Below are 27,145 nucleotides of genomic sequence, written 5' to 3'. Positions count from 1 at the left end.
CTCAACCCAGGCTCTCCCATGACTCCCTCCATATGCTTGGAGGCTCTCTTCTTTTCCCATGGGCGGAAGAGACCTCCCCAGAAGATCAACACAGCCTGGTTGCACATTGCAGAGGAGGGCACAAGCAGGGATGTCGTCAGGAGGACCTGGGTGCAGTGTTGCAAACGGTAAAATGATTTCAGTAGATCATGAAACATTAGTACAAACCCACACTCAACCTCGTCCTGCTGTGCCTCTCATCACATCCCCATCACTCTGCCTTCCCTACCCTACTCCTGCACATCCTTACTCATACCAACTTACCTTGGACCTCCATCCATCCCTCGCTATCTATATTATCACATCCCCATCTCACTAGCCACTCCTCCCACTCACCCTCATCCTAGTGTAATCATACCAACTAACAATACACAATGGTAGGCACTTGTGTGTTTTATGCAATGTTCATGTAAAGTTTCTGTTAATGTGGTGTCAAACATTGAAACCTTTATTTGCAACACTTTACATTTTTGTGCACCTTTGAAAGTGGCTTAGTGAGTTGCAGTGGATGGTGAGACATAACGGTAGCCCCCGCAATGATGATGAGTGTGAAAGGAATGGCTTGATCATTGTAGGGATGCTTTATGGTGTTGATGTGAGGTGGTGCCAACCTGGCACATCAGAGTGCACAGCCTCAAGTGAAGTAAATCTGGCCATGGTGAGGCCATCACTGGCCTCCCGGGCAGCAATGTGTTCGGGTGCTAATGCCGTCTGTCCTGTGCAGCATCAGTTGATTGCGGAGAAGGTTGGTGTTGTTGTTGGTGCTACTGGTGTGCCTGGTGCTGCTGGTGTTGGGGCTGATCGTGGTGGGATTCTGAGGACCAAGGTGAGAGAGTATAAAGGGCACCCATGCTGATGGAATAGATGGCAGGTGAAGTAGAGATGACAGAAGCGATCTGTCAATGGTGAGAGAGGTAATGAGGTCATGGAAACTTGTGTAAAGACTTGCAGCATGGTGAATCTGTTGTGGAAATGCAGTGAGGGACAGCTTGTGGCTAAGGGAAGATATCTCTGTAAGGTGGGAGCCTTTACTTTACAATTGAAGCTGTCAACTCAACAGCTGATTCAATGGCCACTGAACTCCCGCCTCAGCTTGACAGACGTGGTCCATGACCAGGGTGGACCCCATGGGTGAGCTGTCAAATGCAAAAGGTAAGCTGAAAATCATTCTTAAATGGCTCTAAACAAGCCACTAATTACCTGATTCGGGTCCCCCCGCCGCTGTGTGTCGGGTCTGCACAGCGCTGACAGACCCGACATTGGAAATAGCGCATGGTGGGTTCACAGCGGGGTCCCAACCCACTGTCAAAAAAGACCACTTTCCCACCCGACCTGCCACTGATCGCGCCCGCTGACCCCCTGCAAAATTCCGGTCAGTGTTTCAGGTCGATGATCTTTCATCAGCCTGGTTTTTCTTTCCATTAACTTCAGTGTGTATAATGGTTCTGATGAAAGTCCATCGACCTGAAACGTTAACTCTGTTTCTCTCTCCACAGGTGATGCCTGAATTGCTGAGTATTTCCAGCACTTGCTGTTTTTATTTCAGATTTCCAGCATCCGCAGCAGTTTGCTTCTGTAACATCAGTTGTTAGTTGCTGGTCACTGGAGACTGAAAGTTTACCATAAAATATGTATTATAGATCAGCTATTGTTTAAGTATTTTTCTTATTTAATGCTTCCCACTTCAGTAAAAAAAAATGATTGTAAGTATAAGGAACCTTTGTGTTTAAGAGGACATACACAAATTCTTATGGTAAGAAAGCCCAATCTCATGCCACTAGGATTTTGCTTCTCACTTCTGGATAAGAATCATTGGACAGAACTTTCAACTTCAGCAGAGCGTAAAACAGGAGGTAGTGGATCGACTGTTGGTTATACGCCCTGCCTGGTTTTCCGTTCCATTAACTTCAGTTTGTATATTGGGTGGTTGATCTGTTACTACCTGTTTTACTCCCTACTGAAGTTGGAAGTTCTGCCATTATTTAAATATTAAAATGGCAAAGGCAAAATAGTTTAATGTGCGAACTGATATCAGTTGTGTACCCAGTGACAACTAAGATTAGTTCTATTTAGTTTACCTCAAAACTTTATCTATTACAATGGTCCGGAATTTGCGGTCAGCGGAGAAGTAAAGGCGTTCACCGCTGGCCCCGAAATAAGTTTTGCACAAAGATCTTGCGATCTCTGTGTCAAGTATTTCGGGTTTTCCAACGTGTAATTGAAATGAACGGAAGTTAATGAGGATTCTCAGCGAAGAGCTGCTGTGACAGCAACAAGCTATCTAAGCAGCCAATCAAAATGCAGAATTCTCACAGACAGCGAACCAGGAATTAGGTAAGCTCCTTTGATTATAACTTTTTTAAATGTTAGAGAGAGCAAAACAAAGACTGGGGCTCTCACAGGGGGAAAAGGCAAACCTGAAGTAAAGATGAACAAACTTTTTAAAAAAATGATGTTTTTTTAAAGTATCTTAAAAATGCAAATATTTATTAAAATGGATAAATTTGACAATTCACAAATTTAAAATTAGTTTTTCAGCCATAACCTTTGTTTAGCAGTCAGTACGCTGTTAAAAACCCAGTTACACCTAATCAAAAGGGTCTAACTTTTAATGGGGTATTTAACAGCGGTATTACCGCAAAAGAGCCGAAGTTTTCATCATTTTCATGATTTGAGAGATTACACTGATTGCCGGCTCAGATTGCTGACTGTGGAGGAGAAGTGAATGACAGACCGCAACTTCAGGATTTCCGCATTAGGCTGAGCATGCGCCGAATCCTGAAGTTGCGATCAGTTTCAAAGGCGAAATTTTGGCAAATGCTGCCAGTTCGCCGTCATCAGAACTGCAAATTCCAGGCCCATATACTTCTGTCTCTTTAAATCAGTTTGTTGCTGCTGGGCTGATTGAATTCACAGTTGTGTGAAAAATAAGCCTATGTATTATTAACAAATATTGAGATATAAAAAGCATAAATTTTATTGAGGCATGTAATTGGTGACATACTAGACTGAGTAAGAAAGCAGTGTTTTTAGCAGAATGTGAATGCAAAACGCTGTGTATTGCTCTATTTAGGCAGCAATTCTGTATGAACTTACTGATTTTTATCATTTGGTTAACCTTCCAGCATCGTTACAAGAGTGACAACATAGTCAACAATCGGGAGGTTATGATTCTCATCAATGGGAAGTAAGTCATATTCTTATTGCTACTTGTTTGTTTTCGGCAAATAGAATATCTCTCTATAATTATTAAAAATCATATTCTTTGCATACATCTTCTCCACAGAACCTCACTGCCTGTTCTCATGTTTTTGTCACACTTTGTTACCATTTGTTTCTTATTATAAATTCATATGTTCACATTTATGATGGAAACTACCTTGTAAACTTGCCATGCTGCCACTAGTTGTAGTGGTGTATTGCCTCAGTTTGTGTCTCCCAGCTCCTAGCCTGTACTGGAGAATGTCATGTGTGCCAGCCAAATTTACTTTTCAGCTTTCCAAGTTACTGTAAGTTTTTGTTATTTAACTGTAAATCTATTATATGTAAAAAATGGTGAGTGGGCTCAGAATTCCAAAGGTACTGTGTCTGTAGGTGGCACTGTGAGCATAATGATACATGAATAATTAAGAACAATGGAACAAGACCTAACATTATGTGACTGCCCTTGCCTGATTTTTCGAACGTCATTAGGTTTTATTCTCTTTAAAAAATTGCCATTGTGGTCTCACATGAACTGTCAAGTTAAGCATACAGTACAGCAAAACATTTGCTGCATGAAATCAGTAGATGGAAATAAAGAAACCTAGTAGAAATTAATTAAAGTAAATGCACGTCTTTAAAAGCACAGCATGAGGAATCTAAGTCCGCAAGGTGAAATAGCATTTGAGCATCCTTCGCGCTGGCGCATGAGAACAGTTTTGAAAAACTCAGCAAAATGGCAGCTGGGCAACAAATGTTGCAGTACTATCCAACAAACATCAGTTGGAACCCCTCCACTAATGCAGTACATATCATGACCCCCCACTCCACCCTGTGGTGAGCAGAAATCACACTCACCAACGAGAAGAAACAGCTCCCTCTTCCACTGAAAGGAAATCAGGTCGAACCCACCTCCACACTTCCTCAACCAGCTTTATATTTTGCTGCAACAACTGCTGAGATCAAACAAAAAACCACCGTCAATCCCCCCACCAATTCTCACTAAGCAGTACCTCCTGGGATGAACAGCAAACTCTCCCCTTACTCCTTCCCCATCTCCCTCCCCATTTCCTCTGCACCCTCTTTTCCCCCTTTTTACCCCTCCTTTACTACCAACTCCTCCCCCTCGTTCTCCCGAAATGTTTCCACTCCCTCTCTCCTACCTTCTCTCCCCATCTCCTTCTTATGTCCCCACCTTTCTTCTTGCCCCTGCCCTTCTTCACCTGCCAATATACGTCATTCCCTTGTCTCTCTATTGGTTCAATTATCCTCTGTCCTCTTTTACCCTGCTTGACCTGAATACTGCACTTGGCCTTAACTACCCATGTGCAATACTGCAGGAGATTGACTAGTAATGTAAATAATACATAAAATCAAAATATTATCTAAAAATAAAGAAATAATGTGAGACTGAATTATATTTTGCACACCCTGCTCCAAATAGCTAACATATTTTCACCTAAAGAGTGCATTGGCCTTGACTCCTCATGATAATGCCATGGGAAATTAACTCGTAATATATTAAACTTCTTACCCAGGTTATGAGCTGGATGAGCAACCTGCCTTATAAGCATTTCCCAGTGGAATTCCAATGGATAGATGTCAACGCTATTACACATACTTGTAATTACTATCTGTCACATCACTAGGTGGTGCTCTAATTCCAATGTTAAATAACAACACTAACCTGCAATGATTGCTTACCATGGCACTAACTGGTGCTGTATTATCTTTTCTGCACAAATCACTCTAATTGCTTCCTAGAAACATTTTCATTCCCCGTTATTTTCTCAGTAACTGACATTTCTATGACATAATGAAGATTTTAATCTAAATTTAAAAATGCCAAAATTTACATATTTCACAATAACTTGATTAAATATATACATTAAGTTATCTTTTGTGTCTTTTAATTCCTTCATTAAATGTTTTACTTGAAGACATCAAAGCCTGGCCTTGGACTTGACATTTCTGCCTGGAGCTATGGCCCTGTTAGCTGAATTTGGATTGTGCAATCTGAGTATGTGCACTGTACACAGTTTCTGAGGATGCTTCAGTACCATTTAGTCAACTGAACTGATGGAATATTCTTCTTTCATCCCCTCCCCAATTTCCCAGCCCCCAAACTGCCTTTTAATCTTTTCATTTCCTGCCTTTTTTTCTCAGTTCTGTAGAAGGGTTTCGACCTGAAACATTGACTCTGTTTCTCTCTCCATGGATGTTGCCTGGCCTGCTGAGTTTTTCCAGCATTTTCTGTTGTTATTTCGAATATTTTTCTTTAGCTGCTATTACTTTCTATTCAGTAGCTTTTTGTCAACTAAAATTGGTTACATTACAGTTACAGCTTTGTGACACCACAGTATTAATTTAAATCAGGTAAGGTTAGAAGTAACACCTGCAATACACAGTAGGACCACAAACCACCATAATTTCTGGGGTGTACTTGGTGATCTTGTCATCTCCAAGAGGCCACAGACTGCTGCAAAATGAGCCAATTCTGGGAAGAGTTGCTTGCCCCCTTTCCTCCACCCAGAAATAAGAAGTGAGTACACTCTCAGCCCCCTCTATAAGCAGCCAAAATTTATGTTTAATGACCTGGAGTTTGTGCTCGATTACGCTTTTTTTTCGGCGCAATGCCCCTGATATCGTCGTAACCAGTGCAAAAGATCGCGGAACTTTAAGCACAAATTGCATTCAGCACAACTTGAGTTTTCGCGATCTTTTATGCTAGTTTTAAAAACATCACGCTAGAAACAGGCCCCACACACAAAACTAGCCACGCCCTCAGGGTGAATTAATCACCATTGGAAGTTTCCGGTAATTGCGCTCGTTTGCAGACCTTCAAGGAAGCTCCAAAAATTAAGCTGGATCTTTTGGGCGCAAAGACACTAAATAGGTATGTTTTAAAAGGTTTTGAATGAATTTTTTTTTTAATTACTAAGGAACTCACTGCTGTACCCCAAACTAACGAGAAAATAATTTTGTATATTTTTTTAAAGTCATTTTCACAGGTGGTGGATTGACACTATGATTTAAAATGCTTATTTTTTGTGATAAACCCATTTTCAGCTGTATTAATCAAACTTTACCAAGTTACCACTTTTAAATATATCAAGGAATATTTTTTAAAGAAACATTAAAAAAAAAAACATTTTAAAACGCTGCTCAATTGCGCTGGTTCATAGCAGATTTTATGTTTGGTGATATGCAAATTAGTTTGAGCAGAAACTCCGAAAAACAAAACACTTTTCGTAACGGGCACAATTTGCGCCTTTATCACCGATTGCGCCCAAAGCGGACATTCTTCGGGGACCCAGACCACATCCTAAGCCTGGACCCTCAAGGTTGGCCCCACGTCCACCAGTGGATAGGCCAGTACACTTGGTCCCATTCGATGTATCTGTTCACTACTCTTCTTCCATGCCAAGTACATGGGAACTCCTGGCCCACATCCCCAAAGTTGTTGACCTTATTTGAAGTAGCACTATTACACTTACTTTCTTCACTGCAATACCCTGCTTTTGCCTGTAACACAAAAAATAAGTGGCTGTTTTGCAGCTCCCAGCTTCAGCTAGTGAGGTATTTTGTAGCTCTCTTTTACTTTTTCCTTTTTATTTGTTTCCGGGCTATGGGCAACACTGGCAAGGTAACTATTATTGCTCATCCCTAGTTGCTCTGAGGGATTAAAGAGTCAACCATCTGGCTGTGGAGTCACGTGTAAGCCAGACCAGATAGGGGTGGCAGATTCTCTTCACTGAAGGACATTAGTGAACCAGTAGAAACCTGGCAACTTTCATGGTAATTTTCTGGTGCTAGCCCACAAATGAACAGATTTATTGAATTGAATTTCAGAACTTGCCATGGTAGAATTTGAACTCATGACTTCTGACTAGTACTACCATAACGACTATGGTTGGGGTACTGAAGTACTGCTTATTTCTTCTGCTGTCTGGATTATTTCTGCTTTTTACAGAACAATTGCCATAAAAGTTTTTTATGTTCCATAAAACTTGCACCTCCCAGCTTTAGCAAAAGGCTCTGTATTTGGGAATTCTCTCCTGCATTTGAGGTGGGGAGTACTGCATGGAAGAGCAGCTTCTACCACCTTAATGAGCCACTTTACGCATACTCAAGCTGCATATTCCTTCTGCGGCCAAGAGGAACGTGTTTATTACATCTACCTGGAGCGTGAGCGGTTGTAGCACCTGTTTCACTTTTTAAAAGAACTGCTTCTCAAGTTCTGGTTAAAGCTCACTCCTACACTTCTGATCATAGATGTGGAGGAATGGGCAGGTTGTAGGACCTCCTTATAAGTCTGCTCCTGGGTCTGGTCAAAACGCTATTCATACGTTCAGGATACGTAGAATCTATGGCTGCCTGTGACTTGTATGTGTCCGAGTGGCCCTTGAAAGGGTCAGTTGGTAGCACTCTCGCCTCTGAGTCAGAAGGTTGTGGGTTCAAGTCCCACTCCAGAGACTTCATAGAATCATAGAATGGTTACAGCACGGAAGGATGCCATTCGGTCTGTTGAGCCCATGACTTGAGCACAAAAATCTAGGCTGACACTCCAGTGCAGTACTGAGGGAGTACTGTACTGTCGGAGGTGCCGTCTTTCGGATGATACGTTAAATCGAGGTCCTGTCTGCTCTCTCAGGTGGATGTAAAAGATCCCATGGCACTATTTCGAAGAAGAGCAGGGGAGTTATCCCCGGTGTCCTGGCCAATATTTATCCCTCAATCAACATAACAAAAACAGATAATCTGGTCATAAAAACATAGAAGATAGGAGCAGGAGTAGGCCATTCGGCCCCTCGAGCCTGCTCCACCATTCAATGAGATCATGGCTAATCATCCAAATTCAGTACCCTGTCCCTGCTTTCTCCCCATATCCCTTGATCCCTTTAGCCTTAAGAAATATATCCAACTCCTTCTTGAATATATTTAATGAATTGGCCTCTACTGCCTTCTGTGGTAGAGAATTCCACAGGTTCACCACTCTCTGGGTGAAGAAATTCCTCCTCATTTCTGTCCTAAATGGCTTACCCGTTATCCTTAGACTGTGACCCCTGGTTCTGGACTCCCCGACCATCGGGAACATCCTTCCAGCATCTAGTCTGTCCAGTCCTGTCAGAATTTTATAAGTTTCAATGAGATCGCCTCTCATTCTTCTAAACTCCAGCAAGTATAAGCCCAATCGACCCAATCTCTCCTCATACGTCATTCCTGCCATCCCAGGTATCAGCCTGGTAAATCTTCGCTGAACTCCCTCCATGGCAAGAACATCCTTCCTCAGATAAGGCGACCAAAACTGCACACAATACTCAAGATGTGGTCTCACCAAGGCCCTGTACAACTGCAGCAAGACATCCTTGTTCCTGTACTCAAACCCTCTCACTACGAAGGCCAACATACCATTTGCCTCCTTAACCGCCTGCTGCACCTGCATGCTTACCTTCAGCGACTGGTGCACAAGGACACCCAGGTCTCGTTGCACTTTCCCTTCTCCCAATCTATTGCCATTCAGATAATAATCTGCCTTCCTGTTTTTGACACCAAAGTGGATAACCTCACATTTATCCATGTTATATTGCATCTGCCATGCTTCTGCCCAATCACCCAACCTGTCCAAATCATACTGGAGTTTCTCGGCATCCTCCTCACAGCACACACGCCGACCCAGCTTTGTGTCGTCTGCAAACTTGGAGATAATACATCTAGTTCCCTCGCCTAGATCATTAATATATATTGTGAATTGCTGGGGTCCTAGGACCGATTCCTGCGGTACCCCACTAGTCACTGCCTGCCACGCGGAAAAAGACCCGTTTATTCCAACTCTTTGCTTTCTGTCTGCCAACCAGTTCTCTATCCAAGTCAATACCTTGCCCCCAATCCCATGTGCCTTAACTTTACACGCTAATCTCTTATGCGGGATCTTATCGAAAGCCTTTTGAAAGTCCAAATACACCACATCCACTTGTTCTCCCTTATCTATTTTACCAGTTACATCCTCAAAAAATTCCATTAGATTAGTCAAGCATGATTTATCTTTTGTAAATCCATGTTGATTTTGTCCGATCCTGTCACTGTTTTCCAAGTGCTCTGCTATTACATCTTTTATAATGGACTCTATCTAGCATTTTCCCCACTACCGATGTCAGGCTTACCGGTCTGTAATTCCCCGTTTTCTCTCTACCACCTTTTTTGCATAGTGGGGTAACATTAGCTAAACCTCCAATCCATGGGTACTGTTCCAGATTCCATCGAATGTTGGAAGATGATCAGCAATGCATCTACTATTTCTAGGGCTACTTCCTTAAGCACCCTAGGATGTAGATTATCAGGCCCTGGGGATTTATCGGCCTTCAATCCCGTCAATTTCCCTAACACCATTTCCCTACAAATACTGATTTCTTTCAGTTCCTCCCTTTCATCAGACCCTATGTTCCCCGACATCTCTGGGAGGTTATTTGTGTCCTCCTTTGTGAAGACAGAACCAAAATATATATTTAATTGGTCTGCCATTTCTTTGTTCCCCATTATAAATTCCCCGATTCTGACTGCAAGGGACCTACGCTTGACTTCACCAATCTTTTTCTCTTCACATATCTATAAAACCTTTTACAGTCAGTTTTTATGTTCCCTGCAACCTTACTCTCATACTCTATTTTCCTCTTCTTAATTAATCCCTTTGTCCTCCTTTGTTGAATCCTAAACTGCTCCCAATCCTCAGGTTTACTGCTTTTTCCGGCCAATTTATATGTCCTCTCCTTGGATCTTATGCTATCCCTAATTTCCCTTGTTAGCCACGGCTGAGTCACCTTTTTTGTTTTATTTTTATGCCAAACTGGGATGAACAAATTCTGTAGTTCATCCATGTGGTCTTTGAATGTTTGCCATTGCCTATCCACCGTCAACCCTTTGAGTGACATTCCCCAATCAATCCTACCCAACTCGCGCCTCATACCATTGTAGTTTCCTTTATTTAAATTCAGAACCCTAGTTTCTGAGTCAACTACTTCACGCTCCATCTTAATGAAGAATTCTATCATATTATGATCGCTCCGACCCAAGGGGCCTCGTACAACAAGATTGCTAATTAATCCTTTCTCATTACATAATACCCAATCTAAGATGGCCTGATCTCTAGTTGGTTCCTCGACATATTGGTCCAGGAAACCATCCCGTAAACACTCCAGGAATTCCTCCTCCACAGTATTGTTACTAATTTGGTTAGACCAATCTATATGTAGATTAAAGTCACCCATGATAACTGCTGTGCCCTTGTTGTATGCTTCTCTAATTTCCCTTTTAATGCCATCCCCAAACTCCGCATTACTGTTTGGAGGTCTATATACCACTCCCACTAATGTTTTCTGCCCCTTGGTATTTCTCAGTTCTACCCATACAGATTCCACATCATCAGAGCTAATATCCTTCCTTACAATTGTGTTAATCCCCTCTTTAACCAGCAATGCTACCCCACCTCCCTTTCCTTTTTGCCTATCTTTCCTGAATATTGAATACCCCTGGATGTTGAGTTCCCAGCCTTGGCCACCCTGGAGCCATGTATCCGTAATCCCAATCAAATCATATTCGTTTACTTCTATTTGCGCAGCTAATTCATCCACCTTATTACGAATGCTCCTCGCATTAAGACAGAAAGCCTTCAGGCTTGTTTTTTTAACGCTCTTAGACCTATTAGAATTATTATTTACTGTGGCCATGTTTGATTTAAACCGTTGATTTCTCTGACTGCCACTTTTGTTTTTCTCCTTCCTATCTTTTGCTTTTATCCTTTTTTCCCTTTCCTCTGTCTCCCTGCTCAGGTTCCCAACCCCCTGCCATTTAGTTTAAACCCTCCCCCAGAGCACTAGCAAACACTCCCCCTCGGACATCGGTTCCGGCCCTGCCCAGGTGCAAACCGTCCGGTTTGTACTGGTCCCACCTCCCCCAGAACCGATTCCAATGTCCCAGGAATTTGAATCCCTCCCCCTTGCACCATTCCTCTAGCACGTGGCACTGGTAGCAATCCTGAGATTACTACCTTTGAGGTCCTATTTTTTAATTTACCTCCTAACTCCCTATATTCAGCTTTTAGGACCTCATCCCGTTTTTTACCTATATCGTTGGTACCTATATGCACCACGACAACTGGCTCTTCACACTCCCCTTCCAAAATGATCTGCAGCCACTTGAGACATCCTTGACCCTTGTACCAGGGAGGCAACACACCATCCTGGAGTCTCGTTTGCGGCCACAGAAACGCCTATCTATTCCCCTTACTTATCACATTGTTGTTTGTGGGAGCTTGCTGTGCGCAAATTGGCTGCCGGGTTTCCTACATTACAACAGTGACAATACTTCAAAAAGTACTTCATTGGATGTGAAGCGCTTTGGGATGTCCGGTGGCCGTGAAATGCAAGTCTTTCCTTCTTTCTTTATCTAATGTCCACTGGTATGATTTAGGCCTTCTGCAACCGGTGGGCACTGCAGGATGCAAACTGCATCATAGATGAGAGGACAAAATTGTAATTTAGTTCGAAGTTTCTCTTAGTTGGAATGGAGCTTCTGTGAAAATTTTTAGTGTTGCCATCCTCTTGAGGGCGGCACTTGCAGTGATGTTCTTGGTTAAAGAAAGGAAGAAAGAGTTGCATTTATATAGTGCCTTTCACCACCTCAGGACGTCCCAAAGCACTTTACCACCAATGGCGTACTTTTGAAGTGTAATCACTGTTGTAATGTAGGAAATGCGGCAGCCAATTTGCGCACAGCAAGCTCCCACAAACAGCAATGTGATAATGACCAGGTAATCTGTTTTTTAGTGATGTTGATTGAGGGATAAATTTTGTCTAGGACACCAGGGATAACTCCTCTGCTCTCTCAGGTGGACGTAAAAGATCCAATGGAAATAATGCCATGGGATCTTTTACGTCCACCTGAGAGAGCAGACAGGGCCTCGGTTTAATGTCTCATCCGAAAGACAGCACCTCCAACAGTGCAGCGCTCCCTCAATACTGCACTGGAGTATCAGCCTAGATTTTTGTGTTCAAGTCTCTGGGGTGGGACTTGAACCCACAATCTTTTGACTCAGAAGTGAGAGTGCTACCAACTGAGCCACAGCTGGTTAGATGGCACTGGAATTTCTTGGTCTATTTCAAATAGTGCTTCTTATGCTTCTTTCTGTGGTTCTAACCTTCTCCCTTTGATGGTCTGGAGTCCGTTGGAAGTTGGCCTGCCCAGACCCACCCTGAATTTTTTCTGCTTGAGTCTTTCCCATCTACCAGTTTCTTGTTTGATTTTTCTCCTCCAATATTTAGCTCTTGTAGTATACTTGAGGTCCTGTGGCTGAATATAGCATGTAACAACAGTTGCAAAGTACAATGATGGAGCTGAACACAGCAAGTCCTGATTTGTCTGCCTGTCCCAAATGTTTCATAGCCTGCTCACCCACTCATTCGCCTGCCCTGAATACTGCACCTGTTTGTTCGCTGACCGAGTTTCTCTTAGCTTGCCTTCTCACCTTACTACACATCTTTCCAGCCTGCCTAATTACCCATCCTCCTAGTGCACGTCTCTTAGTACTTCTCCACCCTTTGTCCTCCCTGTTCCTCTTCCATGCTTCCAGAATTCAGTCTTCCCTCCAGTGCCCTTAGTTCATCCCATGCCCCATTCATCACCCTTCTCCCCTTGCTCTCAACGTCCTTCATTCTCTGGCTGCCCATAGACCCCACCATGCCCAAAATTCTCCCAGTTCTCCAATCACTTGTGTCCTCTCAGTCTCCAGACTCCTCTTGATTTCTGCCCCACCCAGTATTCCCATATTTTAACTTCCCAAGCGTTCCCAAGGCCACAAATCCACCCTGTGTGTAGTTCAATACCTAATTCCCTACTATGGACGGCTGCCAGAGCTCAATATTCTCCCAGGTCTCTGACCACACAGTCTGTTCCCTAACTCACGCGAGTCCACACTTCACTCCTCCAATTACTACTAGGTTTAGCCTTCCCCTTCCTTCCAAGCTGTACTGCTTTCCACATTTCAGCTTCAACCCCAGTCCCTTGCTTTCTCCCAGCTTCCTAGTAGTCCCTTTTGGCCTGATATTTAAGGCCCATCCTCTTTCTCAGATGCTCATGCTGCTGCACCTTTCCAATAGGCTCTCCATCTCCACCTCCAACTCACAAATGATGCTTCACATCTTCCTGCATACCTTAAGCCTTCAAAAAGGCATGAGAAAGATATTAGACATGTACAGGAGCCAGTGCATTAGCAAAGAAACATCTGTGAGCCACACAGAAATATTGGACATATACAGGAGAGGTGACAAGGGAAGCAAGAAAAAGAGAGAGACTGAAACAATGAGAAAAATAGTCTGACAGAATGTTCCAGATACCGCAGTGAGAAAGCCATAACGAGAGAAAAAGGTGGAAGACAAAGACAAGAGAGCATGTCACAAAAATAACTAGAGTGAGAAAAAAAGCAGAGGGACAGTTATAGGAAGAGAGAGATTTTTTTGTCTATGCGCATTACCACAGGAGATAAACTAAATTAAAATCATTGGGCATGAATTTCCACCTCAGAAATTTACTCCCATTGTGTATCACACAGTATAATGCTCTTGTCATAAAACAGCATGAACAATGCCAGTGGAAATCCATTAGTATGTCTTTTTGCATTGGCCTTATCTAGCGGCACTCATTTTCTTTTCTTGTAGGTTGCGGAGCGAAAAATGGATGCATGTTCAAGTGGGAGATATAATTAAGATGGAGAATAACCATTTTGCAACTGTAAGTAGGAATTATTTCTTTCTTTCCTTCTTTCCTTCCTTCCTTCCTTCTTTCCTTGCTTTTGAATTTCCTTCCCTTCCAGTGGGAGTAATACTATCAGGAGCTGCATCAGCACCCCAAACTCACTCTGCAAAGCAAATGGGAGCCGTGAGAAAATTGCAGTGGCTTAGCAGTCGCTTCACATTGGAGGGTGGGCTTCCGCTCCCCCACTATCTCACCAGAGGGAGAGAAATACAGGCCGACATCTCTAACCCATTGTTTTCTATCCTTCATCCTATTTCTTATCTATTCCAACATTTTATCTTGAATCCCTGCAGCTTTGAGCTTAACTGGTAGTCTTTCATGTGGGACTTTATCAAATACCTCTTGGAAGTCTATGTATACAATATTATAGGGTTTTTCACAGTCCTCATGGGTTGTCACTTCATCAAAAAAGTTGCAGAGGTTGGTCACGCAAGATCTTGCCCTTCTAACGCCGGTATTTCAGTTCGGTAGCCTAGCAGTACTAGCCTAGCAATCCGGATTCGTGAGTTTAAATCCCACCATGGCAAGTTGTGAAATCGAATTTTTAAAAATCTGACTATCTGTGGGCTGGCACCAGAAAGAATGATCATGAAAGATGCTGGATTATTGTTAAAACCCTATTTTGTTTATTCGTTCCTGGGATGTGTGGCGTCGCTGACAAGGCCTGCATTTATTGCCCATCTCTGACTGCCCTTGAGAAGGTGGTGGTGAGCCGCCTTCTTAAACCGCTGCAGTCCATGTGTTGAAGGTACTTCCACAGTGCTGTTAGGGAGGGAGTTTCAGGATTTTGACCCAGTGACGATAAAGGAACGGCAATATATTTCCAAGTCAGTATGATGTGTGACTAGAAGGGGAACTTGGAGGTGATGGTGTTCCCATGCGCCTGCTGCCCTTGTCCTTCTAGGTGGTAGAGGTCATGGGTTTGGGAGGTGCTGTCAAAGAAGCATTGGCGAGTTGCTGCAGTGCATCTTGTAGTTGGTACACACTGGAGACATGGTGCACCAGTGGTGGAGGGAATGAATGTTTAAGGGTCACTATTGTCCATCATGCTGCCATCTTCCTCCTTTCAGTTAATGCTAGCACTCTCTTCACATAGTTTTCAATAGTGTTAGCCACTCCTGTTTTCATTATGTAAGCTCTCTATTAATCCGTTGAACTGCTGCCCTTGACCTGGGTGAATTTCCCTGTAAGTTCTCCTGCTCATCTGTCGTCACTTCGACAGAATAGCTATAGAAACCTTGGAGAAATGGTGTTTAAGCTGTTTCTCAAGCATTCTGTGGCTCTTCTGTCAAAATTACAGCGGATGAGTAGGAGAACCTCCACAGAATATCACTCCCATGCCCTTTACTCCTAGTTGGAATTTAATTCACCTCTACCTTATCTGTATCATATTTAAATATCTCACACTTCTGATTTAAAAGAAGAAAAAAAAGTTGCATTTATACAGTGTCTTTCACGATCTTGGGACGTCCCAAACTGCTTCGCAGCCAATTAAGTACTTTTTAAGTGTAGTCACTGTTGTAATATTGGGAAACATGACAGTCAATTTGCGCACAGCAAAGTTGCACAAACAGCACTTAATAAATGACCAGATAGGGGCTCAATTGAGCTGTGTAGCGCCTGTGTTTTAGGCGCTACGCAGCTACCTCACGCTCAAAAATGGGGTCCGAGATGTGCATGCATACTTCCGATGGAAAGTGCGCAGAATACCATCCTGGTAAAGGGGTTGGTGCGTGCGCACCTAATGACTGCTGGGTGCATGCAGAGCAGGCAGATCATGGCACAAGTCAGTGTGGAATGCTGATTTGACCCCAGTGCTGCCATTTTCCAATTGCACACTCCAGGCAATACCTTGTCTTAACCTCGCACAGCTGAACACGACGTTAAACGGAATGAATGACCGCCCCCCCCCTGCCAACCAGATCTATTTAAAGGGATCATGAAGTAATTACAGGTTAGTTGCTGGATTATTTCTTCTGGCTCCTGGTGCAATTGTACATGTTTTTGGAGCTTTCCCATACTTGACTAAAGTTTGAATAGTCTACAGGGAGTGGTCTGACTGGTGCTGAAGTACTTTTTGTTCATTTAGAGGCTTGTGCTGAAACAAGTTGCTTCCAGACATAGGTGGTTTGGTAGGGCTTCCTCTTGGAATGGAACATGACTGGGAGAATGAAGAGAGGCCACGTAGAGCAGGACAAGCTGGTAGAAGAGGGAGGAGGAGTAGAGGGAGAAGGGTACTCAGCAGTAGGCCCTATCCGCCGAGAGTCTTTAGGGAGCAATTCTGATACTTCAGCGAGGACCAATGCATGAGACATCTTCATTTCAGAATAGAGGTCGTGACTGAAATCTGCCAACTGCTGTAGCTGTAATTGCAACCTCAAAGAAGGGTAAGGACAGCATTGCATCTGGTTGTCAAGGTGACCGTGGCTCTTGGCTTTTTTGCGTCTGGCTCCTTCTAGGCTGCTGCTGGAGATATAAGCACTATTTTGCAGTTTGCAGTGCACTGCTGCATAAGGGACATCACTGAGGCTCTCTATACACAGAGAAACAGTTTAATCTCATTCCCTCTTGCCAGAGACAAGCAGGCCGAGCAAGCAAAAAGGTTTGCACGGATTGCAGGCTTCCCCATGGCGCAGGGTGCCATTGACTGCATGCACATTGCTTTGCGTGTGCCTCATGTGAACTTGGCCATTTTCATGAACCGAAAGGGAATTTACTCCCCCAGTGTGCAGCTGGTGTGTGACCATAGCCAGTTCATCATGCACGTTATCCTGGCAGCAGTCATGATTATTTCATCTGCGGCAGTCCTCTGTGCCACCTGTATTTGACCCATCACAGCAAGTCAAAGGCTGGCTACTGGGCGACAAGGGTTATACACTCATGACATGGCTCATGACTTCGGTCCGGAACCCACGCACACGTGCACAGCAGGCCTATAATGCCACAAGGAACATTATAGAGCACACCAATTGTGTCCTCAAGCAACGCTTCCGCTGGCTGATCCGCTCTGGAGGAGCTCTGCTGAACGGCTTTCGAGACTTGTGGTAGTATGCTACATGCTGCACAACCTCGCCATTATGAGGGAAGAGCCCTTCCCACCAACTATAAGGCGAGAAGCTCAAGCGCACAAGGAGGAGGTCGAGGAAGTGGAGGAGGAGCAGGAAGTGGAGAAACAAGAAGAGGAAGGGAGGCTACAACGTAGACAGCCTCTTTCTGTCCGGGCTGTACATGATCAAATAATTCACGAGTGATACTAGTAACCTCAACCACACCTCCCCATTCACCAAACAGTCCCACACTTCTTACCTTTCCTCTATCACTGACCATCATATCGTCCTCTTTCCAACAACACAAAAATAAAAACCACTAGAAAATGCATATTCCATCCAATTTTATAGAATCATAGAAACTTACAGCACAGATGAAGGCTATTCGGCCCATTGGCCTCTGCTGGCTTTTTGAAAGAGCAGTTGTCATTAGTCCCATATCCCCGCTTTTTGTCCATAACCCTGTAAGTTCCTCATCCTCAAGTACCTGTTCAACTCGCTTTTAAATTTTTTTATGGAATCAGCTTCCATCACCTTTTCAGGTAGAGCATTCCAGATCCTGACAACTCTCTGAGTGAAAAGGTTTCTCCTTTAGGTCTTTTGCCAACGATTTTAAATCTATCCATTCGCCAGTGGGAATAATTTTTCTCTATTTACTCTATCAAAACCTCTCATCATCTTGAAAACCTCTATTATGTCACCCCTTAGCCTTCTCTGTTCCAAGGAGAACAGTTCTAACTTTTCCAGCCTCTCCTCATAACCGAAGTCCCTCATCCCTGGTAACATCCTGGTAAACCTCCTCTGTACTCTTTCTTAGGCCTTCACATCTTTCCTGAAATGTTGTGCCCAGAATTGTCGATAATATACCAGCTCAGGCCTAACCAGTGATTTATAAAGTTCTAGCAGGATCTCATTGCTTTTATAGTCTGTGCCTCTATTTATAAACCCAACTTTCCCTGCCACCTTTAAGGATTTGTGTATGTGGACACCAAGGTCTCTCTGCCCATCTACACTTTCCAAAATTGTACGATTTATACTATACTGTCTGTTATAAATCTCATCATCATCAAGAAACTACTCATGAAATAACGCTGGACGGCCAGCTGGTGGCGCCGTCCAAGGAGTATAAATACTCGGGCATGGGCCCAGCTTGCCAGGGATATTTTGTAAGACAGGAACTAGTGAAGTACAACTAGACCTCCATGTTCTGAAACAAATTGATTAAAGCCTTGCTTTATACTCAAACCAAGTGCGTAGTGAGCTTTATTACATCAATTTAATCAATTTGATATCAACTCCACGCTCTGAGTGATTTCGGGAACAGCCAGCTACGACTTCAACTGCAGAAGGGAACGCCGGCGTAGAAATCAATCCATCATGGACAAACTACTCAGACCCGCCCGTCTTGACCTGGACCCAAATTCACCTACAACTGCCAAGGTATGGCAACACTGGTATTGTACTTTCAGCAACTTCCTCAGGGTGTGTGGTGAGAATGTTCCTGATAAATTAGAGATACTTGCCAATTATGTATCTCCTCATGTGTATGACTATATCGAAGACTGTGTAGACTATGACTCTGCTATCCTAATATTACAGCGACTATATGTTAAGGCCCCAAACGAAATTTTTGCTCGGCATCTATTGGCCACAACTCGACAACAACCCGGGGAATCACTTGACGAATTCCTTCAAAAGCTTTGCAGGCTCAGCAAGGATTGCAATCTTAAAGCTGTCACAGCTGAGCAGTACCAGAAGGAGCTAATTCGCGATTCCTTTATTAATGGAATTACGTTTCCCTTCATACGCCAGCGTCTGTTGGAGAATAAAACCCTCGAGTTACAGGCTGCCTATGACTAGGCGTGTTCCCTGGACTTGGCAAAGAGGAATGCAGATACCTATCTTTTACCTCGTGCACGGGCTGCTGCTATCACTTTTAATGACTCCTTCGATAGGTTTCGGGCGGAAGCCCTCACTGATGATGACTCTAACCTAGCGGATGACAACCCTACCCTAGAAGGCTTCACTGATGGTGACCCTGCCCTAGCGGCATCTTGGCAATCTGGAAGGAAGTGTTTCTTCTGTGGAGGTGTGTTCCATTGTAGGAAATTTTGTCCTGCTCGTAACGCAACCTGCAATCATTGCAGCAAGAAAGGTCACTTTTCTAAGGTATGCTAGTCAAGAGCCTCTGTTAGTAAGAAAGGCCATCTTTCTAAGGTATACTGGTCGAGAGCTCCTGTTAGTTTTGCAGCTACTATCTATAAAACTGCTCCTCCCCCAAGAACCACTACTAAGGTTACAGCTGTCAAGAGTAAAACTGCCCCTCCTCCCATCACAGCTGTGTTTCCCCAAAGTCTGTCCCATGTAGCCACGAAGATTTCGGTAAATGGACACATTTTGAGCGCACTAATCGACTCATGCAGCTCTGACAGCTTCATTAGTGAGCGGGCTGTCAGTAAGTTAAAACTGCGTATTTACCCCTCGGACAGGGAAATTGCAATGGCTCTGACGACACGGACCACCAACTCTTCCAGCTTTTGTCTTGTCGACCTTATTCTCAATGGCCGTACTTATTCCTCCACCCGGCTCAATGTGCTCAAAAACCTATGCAGTGATGTGCTCCTGGGACAGGATTTCCAGAAACAACACAAAAGACTCACTTTCGAGTTTGGAGGGTCAAAGCCGGAGCTTACTATTTCCAAAGTACCGTTTTGTGCGCTTTTGGCGGCTTCGCTCCACGAGCCCTCCTTGTTTGCCAATCTTTCCTCCTGATGTAAGCCCATAGTCACTAAATCACGACGTTTCAGCCAAGATGATCGATCCTTTATCGAGACAGAAATCTCTCGCCTTCTAGCTGACGGTATCATTGAGCCATGTTCATCTTCCTGGCGGGCTCAAGTCGTCGTTGTTAAAAATCCTCTGAAGCAACACAAGAAACGTCTTTGCATCGATTACTCGCAAACTATTAACCAGTATACCGACCTGGATGCCTACCCACTACCACGCATCGATGACATGGTCAATAACCTTGCCAATTACAAGGTTAACTTTTGATTTGAAGAGCGCATATCATCAAGTACCGTTAAAGGACTCTGACAAAAAGTATACGGCCTTTGAGGCCAATGGTCGGCTTTATCAGTTTTGTTGCCTTCCATTTGGGGTCACCAATGGGGTGGCTGTCTTTCAACAGAAGATGAACTCACTCATCTTGACAATTTGTGTCAGATCATTAAACTTCCTCCTGCACTGCATCAATGTTCTTGGAGCAACACTCCTGGCATTGACCTCCGCTGCTACTTCTTCCCACTGGCTCCTGAGCATATGTCTGGAGGGCTTCCTGCCTCCCTACAGATACAAGATGTCTCCTTCTCAAAGGATCATAGAAAGTTACAGCATGGAAGGAGGCCATTTCGGCCCATCGTGTCCGTGCCAGCCAACAAAGAGCTATCCAGCCTAATCCCACTTCCCAGCTCTAGGTCCGTAGCCCTGCAGGTTACAGCATCCCAAGTGTACATCCAAGTACTTTATAAATGTGGTGAGGGTTTCTGCCTCTACCACCCTTTCAGGCAGTGAGTTCCAGACCCCCACAACCCTCTGGGTGAAGAAATTTCCCCTCAAATCCCCTCTAAACCTTCCACCAATTACTTTAAATCTGTGCCCCCTGGTTTTTGACCCCTCTGCTAAGGGAAATAGGTCCTTTCTATCCACTTTATCTAGGCCCCTCATCATTTTATACACCTCAGCCTCCTCTGTTCCAAGGAAAACAAACCCAGCCTCTCCAGTCTTTCCTCATAGCTAAGATTCTCTACTCCCCGCAACATCCTTGTAAATCTCTTCTGTACCCTCTCTAGTGCAATCACATCTTTCCTGTAATGTGATGACCAGAACTGCACGCAGTACTCTAGCTGAGGCCTAACTAGTGCTTTATACAGTTGAAGCATAACCCCCCTGCTCTTGTATTCTATGCCATGGCTAATAAAGGCAAGCATTCCGTATGCCTTCTTAACCACCTTATCTACCTGGCCTGCTACCTTCAGGGATCTGTGGACATGCACTCCAAGGTACCTTTGTTCCTCTACTCTACTCAGTGTCCTACCATTTAATGTGTATTCCCTTTCCTTGTTTGCCCTCCCCAAATGCATTACCTCACACTTCTCCAGATTGAATTCCATTTGCCACTGTTCTGCCCACCTGACCAATTTATTGATATCTTCCTGCAGTCTACAGCTTCCTTCTTCAGTATCAACCACACAGCCGATTTTAGTATCATCTACAAACTTCTTAATCATACCCCCTATATTCAAGTCTATATCATTGATATATACCACAAAAAACGAGGGACCTAGTACTGAGCCCTGCAGAACCACTGGAAACAGCCTTCTAGTCACAAAAATACCCATCAACCATTACCCTCTGCTTCCTGCCTCTGAGCCAGTTTTGAATCCAACTTGACACTTTGCCCTGGATCCCATGGGCTTTTAACTTCGTGACCAGTCTGCCATGTGGGACCTTATCAAAAGCCTTGCTAAAGTCCATATACACTACATCAAACGCACTACCCTCATCTACCTTCCTTGTTACCTCCTCAAAAAATTCAATCCAGTTTGTCAGACATAACCTTCCCTTAACAAATCCGTGCTGACTATCCTTGATTAATCCGTGTCTTTCTAAATGAAGATTTATCCTGTCCTTCAGAATCCTTTCCAATAATTTTCCCACACCGAGGTTAGGTTGACTGGCCTGTAATTACTCGGTCTATCCTTTTCTGCAGTCCTCCGGCACCACAACTGAAGCCAGAGAGGATTGGAAAATGATGGTCAGGGCCTCTGCTATTTCCTCTTTTGCTTCGCTTAACAGCCTGGGATACATTTAATCCAGGCCTGGGGATTTATACACTTTTAAAGCTGCTAAACCCCTTAATACTTCCTCTCTCACTATGTTTATTTCATCTAATATTTCACACTCCTCCTCCCAGATAGCAATGTCTGCTTCGCCCCTTTCCTTTGTGAAAACAGACGCAAAGTATTCATTAAGAACCCTACCGACATCTCCCGCCTCCACATTACCCTCATGGTCTTTAATAGGCCCTACCCTTTCTTTAGTTATCCTCTTACTCTTAATATATTGATAAATCATCTTTGGGCTTTCCTTGATTTTACTTGCCAAGAATTTTTCATGCTCTCTCTTTGCTTTCCTAATATTCTTTTTAATTGTACCCCTGCACATTCTGTACTCCTCTAAAGATTCTGTAGTATTTAGCCCTCGGTATCTGTCATACGCCTCCCTTTTTTTCTTTATCCTACCCTGTATGTCCCTAGACATCCAGGGGGCTCTAGATTTGTTAGTCCCACCTTTTTTCTTTAAGGGCACATATTTGGTCTGAACCCTCCGGATCTCCTCCTTGAATGCCTCCCACTGCTCTGACACTGATTTACCTTCAAGTAGCTGTTTCCAGTCCACTATGGCTAAATCCCCTCTGAGCTTAGCAAAATTTGCTTTTCCCCCAATTTAGAATTTTTATACCTGGTCCCTTCTCGCCACGTCTTGCACCATGATCTCCAGTGCATTGTCAGAAAACCTTGGTGCTCGCTCTTTCGCATGTTCAGCCATTCCTCAAAGTACCACAGCCAAGATTCACTTTTGGAAAAACTCCCACCGCTTCTAGCAGCCACAATGCTCCTCCCCTTTAAGAGGTTCAGGCTGCCTTTGATATCGGGCCCTCTGCTGATGCATGCAGCTAATAAACGGCGTGGGTGGCACTGGCTGCACGTAGCAATCATTTAAAACAGCAGGCAGCATGAATTTAGCCAAACTACATATATAGAAGATTATGCATCAACCCTGAAACTTTTGAATACATAACTCATTGGCCGAGTAAAGAAATGTTCAGACTACTTCTGTCTATCTCTAACGCCACTGCAGCCATACCAGTTTTTATTGCGAGAACTAGAATTATTTAAAAGCTATACCCATCTTAGTTACCACTCTAAATAAACAAAACCTACTAGTGCAGCCATTATCTTCTACCTATGTGAGCATAGCTAATATCAAAAACTTATGGGATCTGGTCTCTCATTCTGTCACCTACCCAGTTCTGTGAAACCAACCAGAATGAAATTTCTTTTAACTTGAATGTTCCTGTGAGACTGCACCAATAAAAAATAAAAAGTAATGGAAGTATGAAGGATGATATTTGAAACAGAATTTTACTTGCACTAGGAAAAAAGATGCAAAGACAGATTCCTAGACAAAGCTCATAATGTGGCAGACAAAATTCACGCAGCTTCATTTTTACCTTCTCCCCTATGAGGAGCAACATGTATTTTGACACCAGCAAACTTGTCAGAAATTATGTTATGGGGCCTCATAGTTTAAGTACAGTAGTAACATTTAAACGTTTAAAAAGTCATTCTCTACAAAACCTCTTCCAAAATGTGACATTTGGGCCTAGAAATTCAGTGGCCTGCGCCACCAGTTTGCGCCCAAAGAGGGCTTTTGCGCCACTGTGCAAACCTACCGCGATATTTAGTGGGGCGCTAATGGCGGCGTTAGCCAGTAGCGCTGCGCCGCCACCGATGACGTCATCGGTGTGCGCAGCGCCCCGCTATCGCCCCGCAGGCCATATTTGGTCGCTGCCGCCTCCCCCGCACTGGCCACAAACAGCGACCGGTACACGGGGCCTACCTGTGCTGGTAGTGGGGTGAGTTAAGGTGGAGGTGCGGCCGGCCGCTTTTTCGGCAGCCGCCTGCCCGCTCCTCCGTCCCCGGCCTCCTACACCACCCCCCCCCCCGCCCCCGCGGCATTGCCGGCTGTTTCCAGAGAGCCCGGCACTTCTCCTTGGTGCCGGGCTCATTTGCCGGCACTCGCGAGCGGGGATCGCGCTGTTGCAGGCACCTCCCCCTTAAGAGTGAGAGGAAGGCCTGCAGTACTGCAGGCTGCCGTGCCGCAGCGTGTGGCGCTGCGGCACTTTGCATGCCGATATTCAGTTTCAGCGCCCCAAGCGGGGCGCCGAAACCCTTGTTTAGTGGCCGGCTTCCACTTGGGGCGCTGAAACTGAATATCCGGCTGGCGCAAGTGGCTCCGCGCGCAGCGGTAATTCCGGCGCCCAGGCGAGCTGGGCGCCCCTAACTGAATTTCTAGGCCTTGTTGTCCACAGTACATCCATAACAAGTTTATAGAAATATTAAAAAATGTCTTAAGATTCTGTTAATGAAAGTGCAGCTTGACAGAAGGCGACAGACTTTAAAATTATGAAGACAAGCTTATGAACTTCCGATGGTTTAAAATTGAAAGCTGCTTAGTCCAGAGTGGGAAGACTGATTTCAATGTTCTCAGACTTTTCAGAACTAAGCAGAGTCTGGATTACTTAAAAAAACAATGGAAAGTAACTTCTGGCAAAATGTGACTCTATAGAATGTATTACATTGTAATGGAAGCAACTTCTATGCATAATTTTAACATATGCTATCCAATTTCTACTGAAAATTTTATCAAGCAGTTTCTTACACACTAACAAAATTAGATTTGGTTTCTAGCATTATTTATCGACTGTTTACCCCTGGGTTTATAAACTGAGCAAGTGTCAAAGATTGATGATGAAAATTTATGTCGCGCACCTTTCCATATTCCAGTGTTTTTTTAAAAAAGATACGTTGTCAGCCTCTTTCCCTAAGTAGATTTCTAACAAATGTGGAATGTTGCCGACAACAATAACATCAAAACAATTTTGTTTATCAGTGGACGATCTGATGGTATTTCATTTCCATCATTGTTTATGATTTGGGAAGCAATTAGCAAACAAAAGTTCAGATGCTTTTTAATGAAAAGGCAAAAGTAATTAGCCTAAATTTGTTCATTGCTCTCTGATAGTATAAGTTGTGTCATAAGACCATAGGAAACATCTCTTAATTAATTCACTGCACTGTAAATAAAAGTACCAATAAAAACATTTGAAAACCAAAATTGTGATTTGATCTGCCATTTTTGTCTAACCAATTAATCGGGGTTAGGCCCCCTTTCATGCCACTGAAATTAGCCAATTTCCAATCCCAACGCCTTTATTATGTTGATCTACATTCACTCTTCTGCATATTATAAAGGATTGCTACTAATTTAGGAGGCAAGGGTAAAGGAGGCCTTACAGCTTGTGAAGGTTTTGCAACAGGATGTCTTACCTAAACATGACAGCGGGGCAGTGTATGAGGATGCTATCCTTCAGCTGGCAGTCACTGACCTATATCACCAGTTGCAGCAGGAATTGGAGCCAAACAACAGGGCACACACATGACTGCCTGTGGCTGTGCAAGTAATGGTGGCCCTCAACTTCTATGCCACAGGTTCATTCCAGGCTGCAACAGGTGACATCAGTCAGTTTGCTGTCACTACTGCCATGAAGCAAATTAGATGCCTTCTTCACAAGGAGACAGCAATACATCACCTTCCCAGTGCAGGATGGTGATCAGGAGGAGAGAGCTGTCAGATTTACCCACATTACTGGATTTCACTAGGTGCAAGGTCTCATTGACTGTTGACAAGGTCATGTTGTTCTGCGTTGACCCTGAAGAACCAGCCACAGGCAGCAATTAATGCAGGTTTGTGCCCGGTTTCCTGGCAATAGTCATGATGCCTTCATACTATTCAGGTCCTCAATCCCACCTGTCTTCCATCCAGACCAATGGCTGGCAGACTGGCTCCTCGGAGACAGGGGGTATCCCTTCTACAACTGGCTCACGACTCCTGTCAAGAATTTGGGCACATATGCTGAGCACCGATACAATGAAAGACACACAGAAACAAGGCCTCTAATTGAGCAAAACATGAGTATAGTACAGCAAAGGTTGCAGTGCCTGGACTGATCCAGAGGAGCTCTGAGTGAGTCTCCAGAATTAGTGGTTTGCTGCCTGCTACACAATTATGCAATTCAGAGAGGCCAAACCTTGCAGTCACCAAAGGAGGAAGAAGTGGAGTAGCAAGGGGATGAGGAAGACCAAAGCTGAGCAGTGCTGAAAGCTGCTATAAGCTATAAGGCAACAAATTAGTGAGGAGAGATTCTCTTCAGCAAGCCCTCCCCCCAGCACACCAACAGTCCCACCTACCATATGACCCACTCTTTCCAGCCACCTTCTGAATGCCCTTCAACACTACTACCTCATACATAACTAGAAATATGAAGACCAACATCAATGCAAAATAAAACTCTTCACATTTTGTACATTCTGGATTTAACAAATTTTCCTTCTCTTAATGTTGAACTGAAATCACCCTAGTGCAATCTCTTAGTGCCTGGCCTCTGCGCTTGTTTACCTATTTTACTGCTCCTATGCACTATTATTCTCCTGTTGCAGGAGCCTAGGAGGTGGAAGGCTGCTAATCATCCACTTTATTTCCACTTAGGCAGACTTGCTTCTGTTATCAAGCAGTGAACCATATGGCTTGGTTTACGTAGAGACAGCTGAGCTTGATGGGTAAGTCAAATTCAAAGTTAAAAGCACTTTCAAGTATGATGAAATGTAGTTTAATAAGATTTATTTGTGAAATTGTTGGTGCAATTTAAATCATGTATTTCTCAGACTTAATTTTATTCATAGAAACATTGAATTCTGCAGTACGAAAGGAAGCCACTTAGCTTGTATTCCCTTGAGTTTAGAAGGTTAAGGGGTGATCTAATCGAGATATTTAAAATGGTTAAGGGATTTGATAGGATAGATACAGAGAAACTAGTTCCTCTGGTGGAGAAATCTAGAATAAGAGGGATAATCTTAAAATTAAAGCTAGGCCATTTAGGAGTGAAATCAGGAAGCACTTTTTCACACAAAAGGTAATAGAAATCTGGATCTTGCTCCCCAAATGGCTGTGGACGCTGCGTCAGTTGAAATGTTCAAGACTGAGATCGATAGATTTTTGTTAGGTAAAAGTATCAAGGGCTATGGAATAATGGTGGGTAAATGCAGTTGAAGTACAGATCAGCCATGATCTAATAGAATGGTGGAACAGGCTTGAGGGGCTAAATGGTTTACTTCCTGTTCCTATGTTCCATTTGACTCCCTCACCAG

At 43.8% G+C, this 27,145-nt stretch overlaps 1 protein-coding gene across 1 annotated transcript in view; it reads left to right on the top strand.

Annotated features, from left to right (window-relative positions):
- Positions 1-27,145, top strand: part of LOC147123429 (phospholipid-transporting ATPase ID-like) — a 342,460-nt gene that overhangs the window by 79,555 nt on the left and 235,760 nt on the right. Inside the window, exons 5-7 of the mRNA XM_085966014.1 lie at positions 3,165-3,226; positions 13,950-14,022; positions 26,487-26,557. Of these exons, the coding sequence (XP_085822140.1) occupies positions 3,165-3,226; positions 13,950-14,022; positions 26,487-26,557 (206 nt within the window). The remainder of the gene's footprint in view (positions 1-3,164; positions 3,227-13,949; positions 14,023-26,486; positions 26,558-27,145) is intronic.

The sequence above is a fragment of the Somniosus microcephalus genome, chromosome 2 (genome assembly GCF_052327205.1).
Source record: "Somniosus microcephalus isolate GS21.2 chromosome 2, FLI_Smic_1.0, whole genome shotgun sequence".
Taxonomy (NCBI): Eukaryota; Metazoa; Chordata; class Chondrichthyes; order Squaliformes; family Somniosidae; genus Somniosus; species Somniosus microcephalus.
Note: the sequence above shows the minus strand (reverse complement) of the source record. Positions and strands in the feature narration are given on the sequence as shown.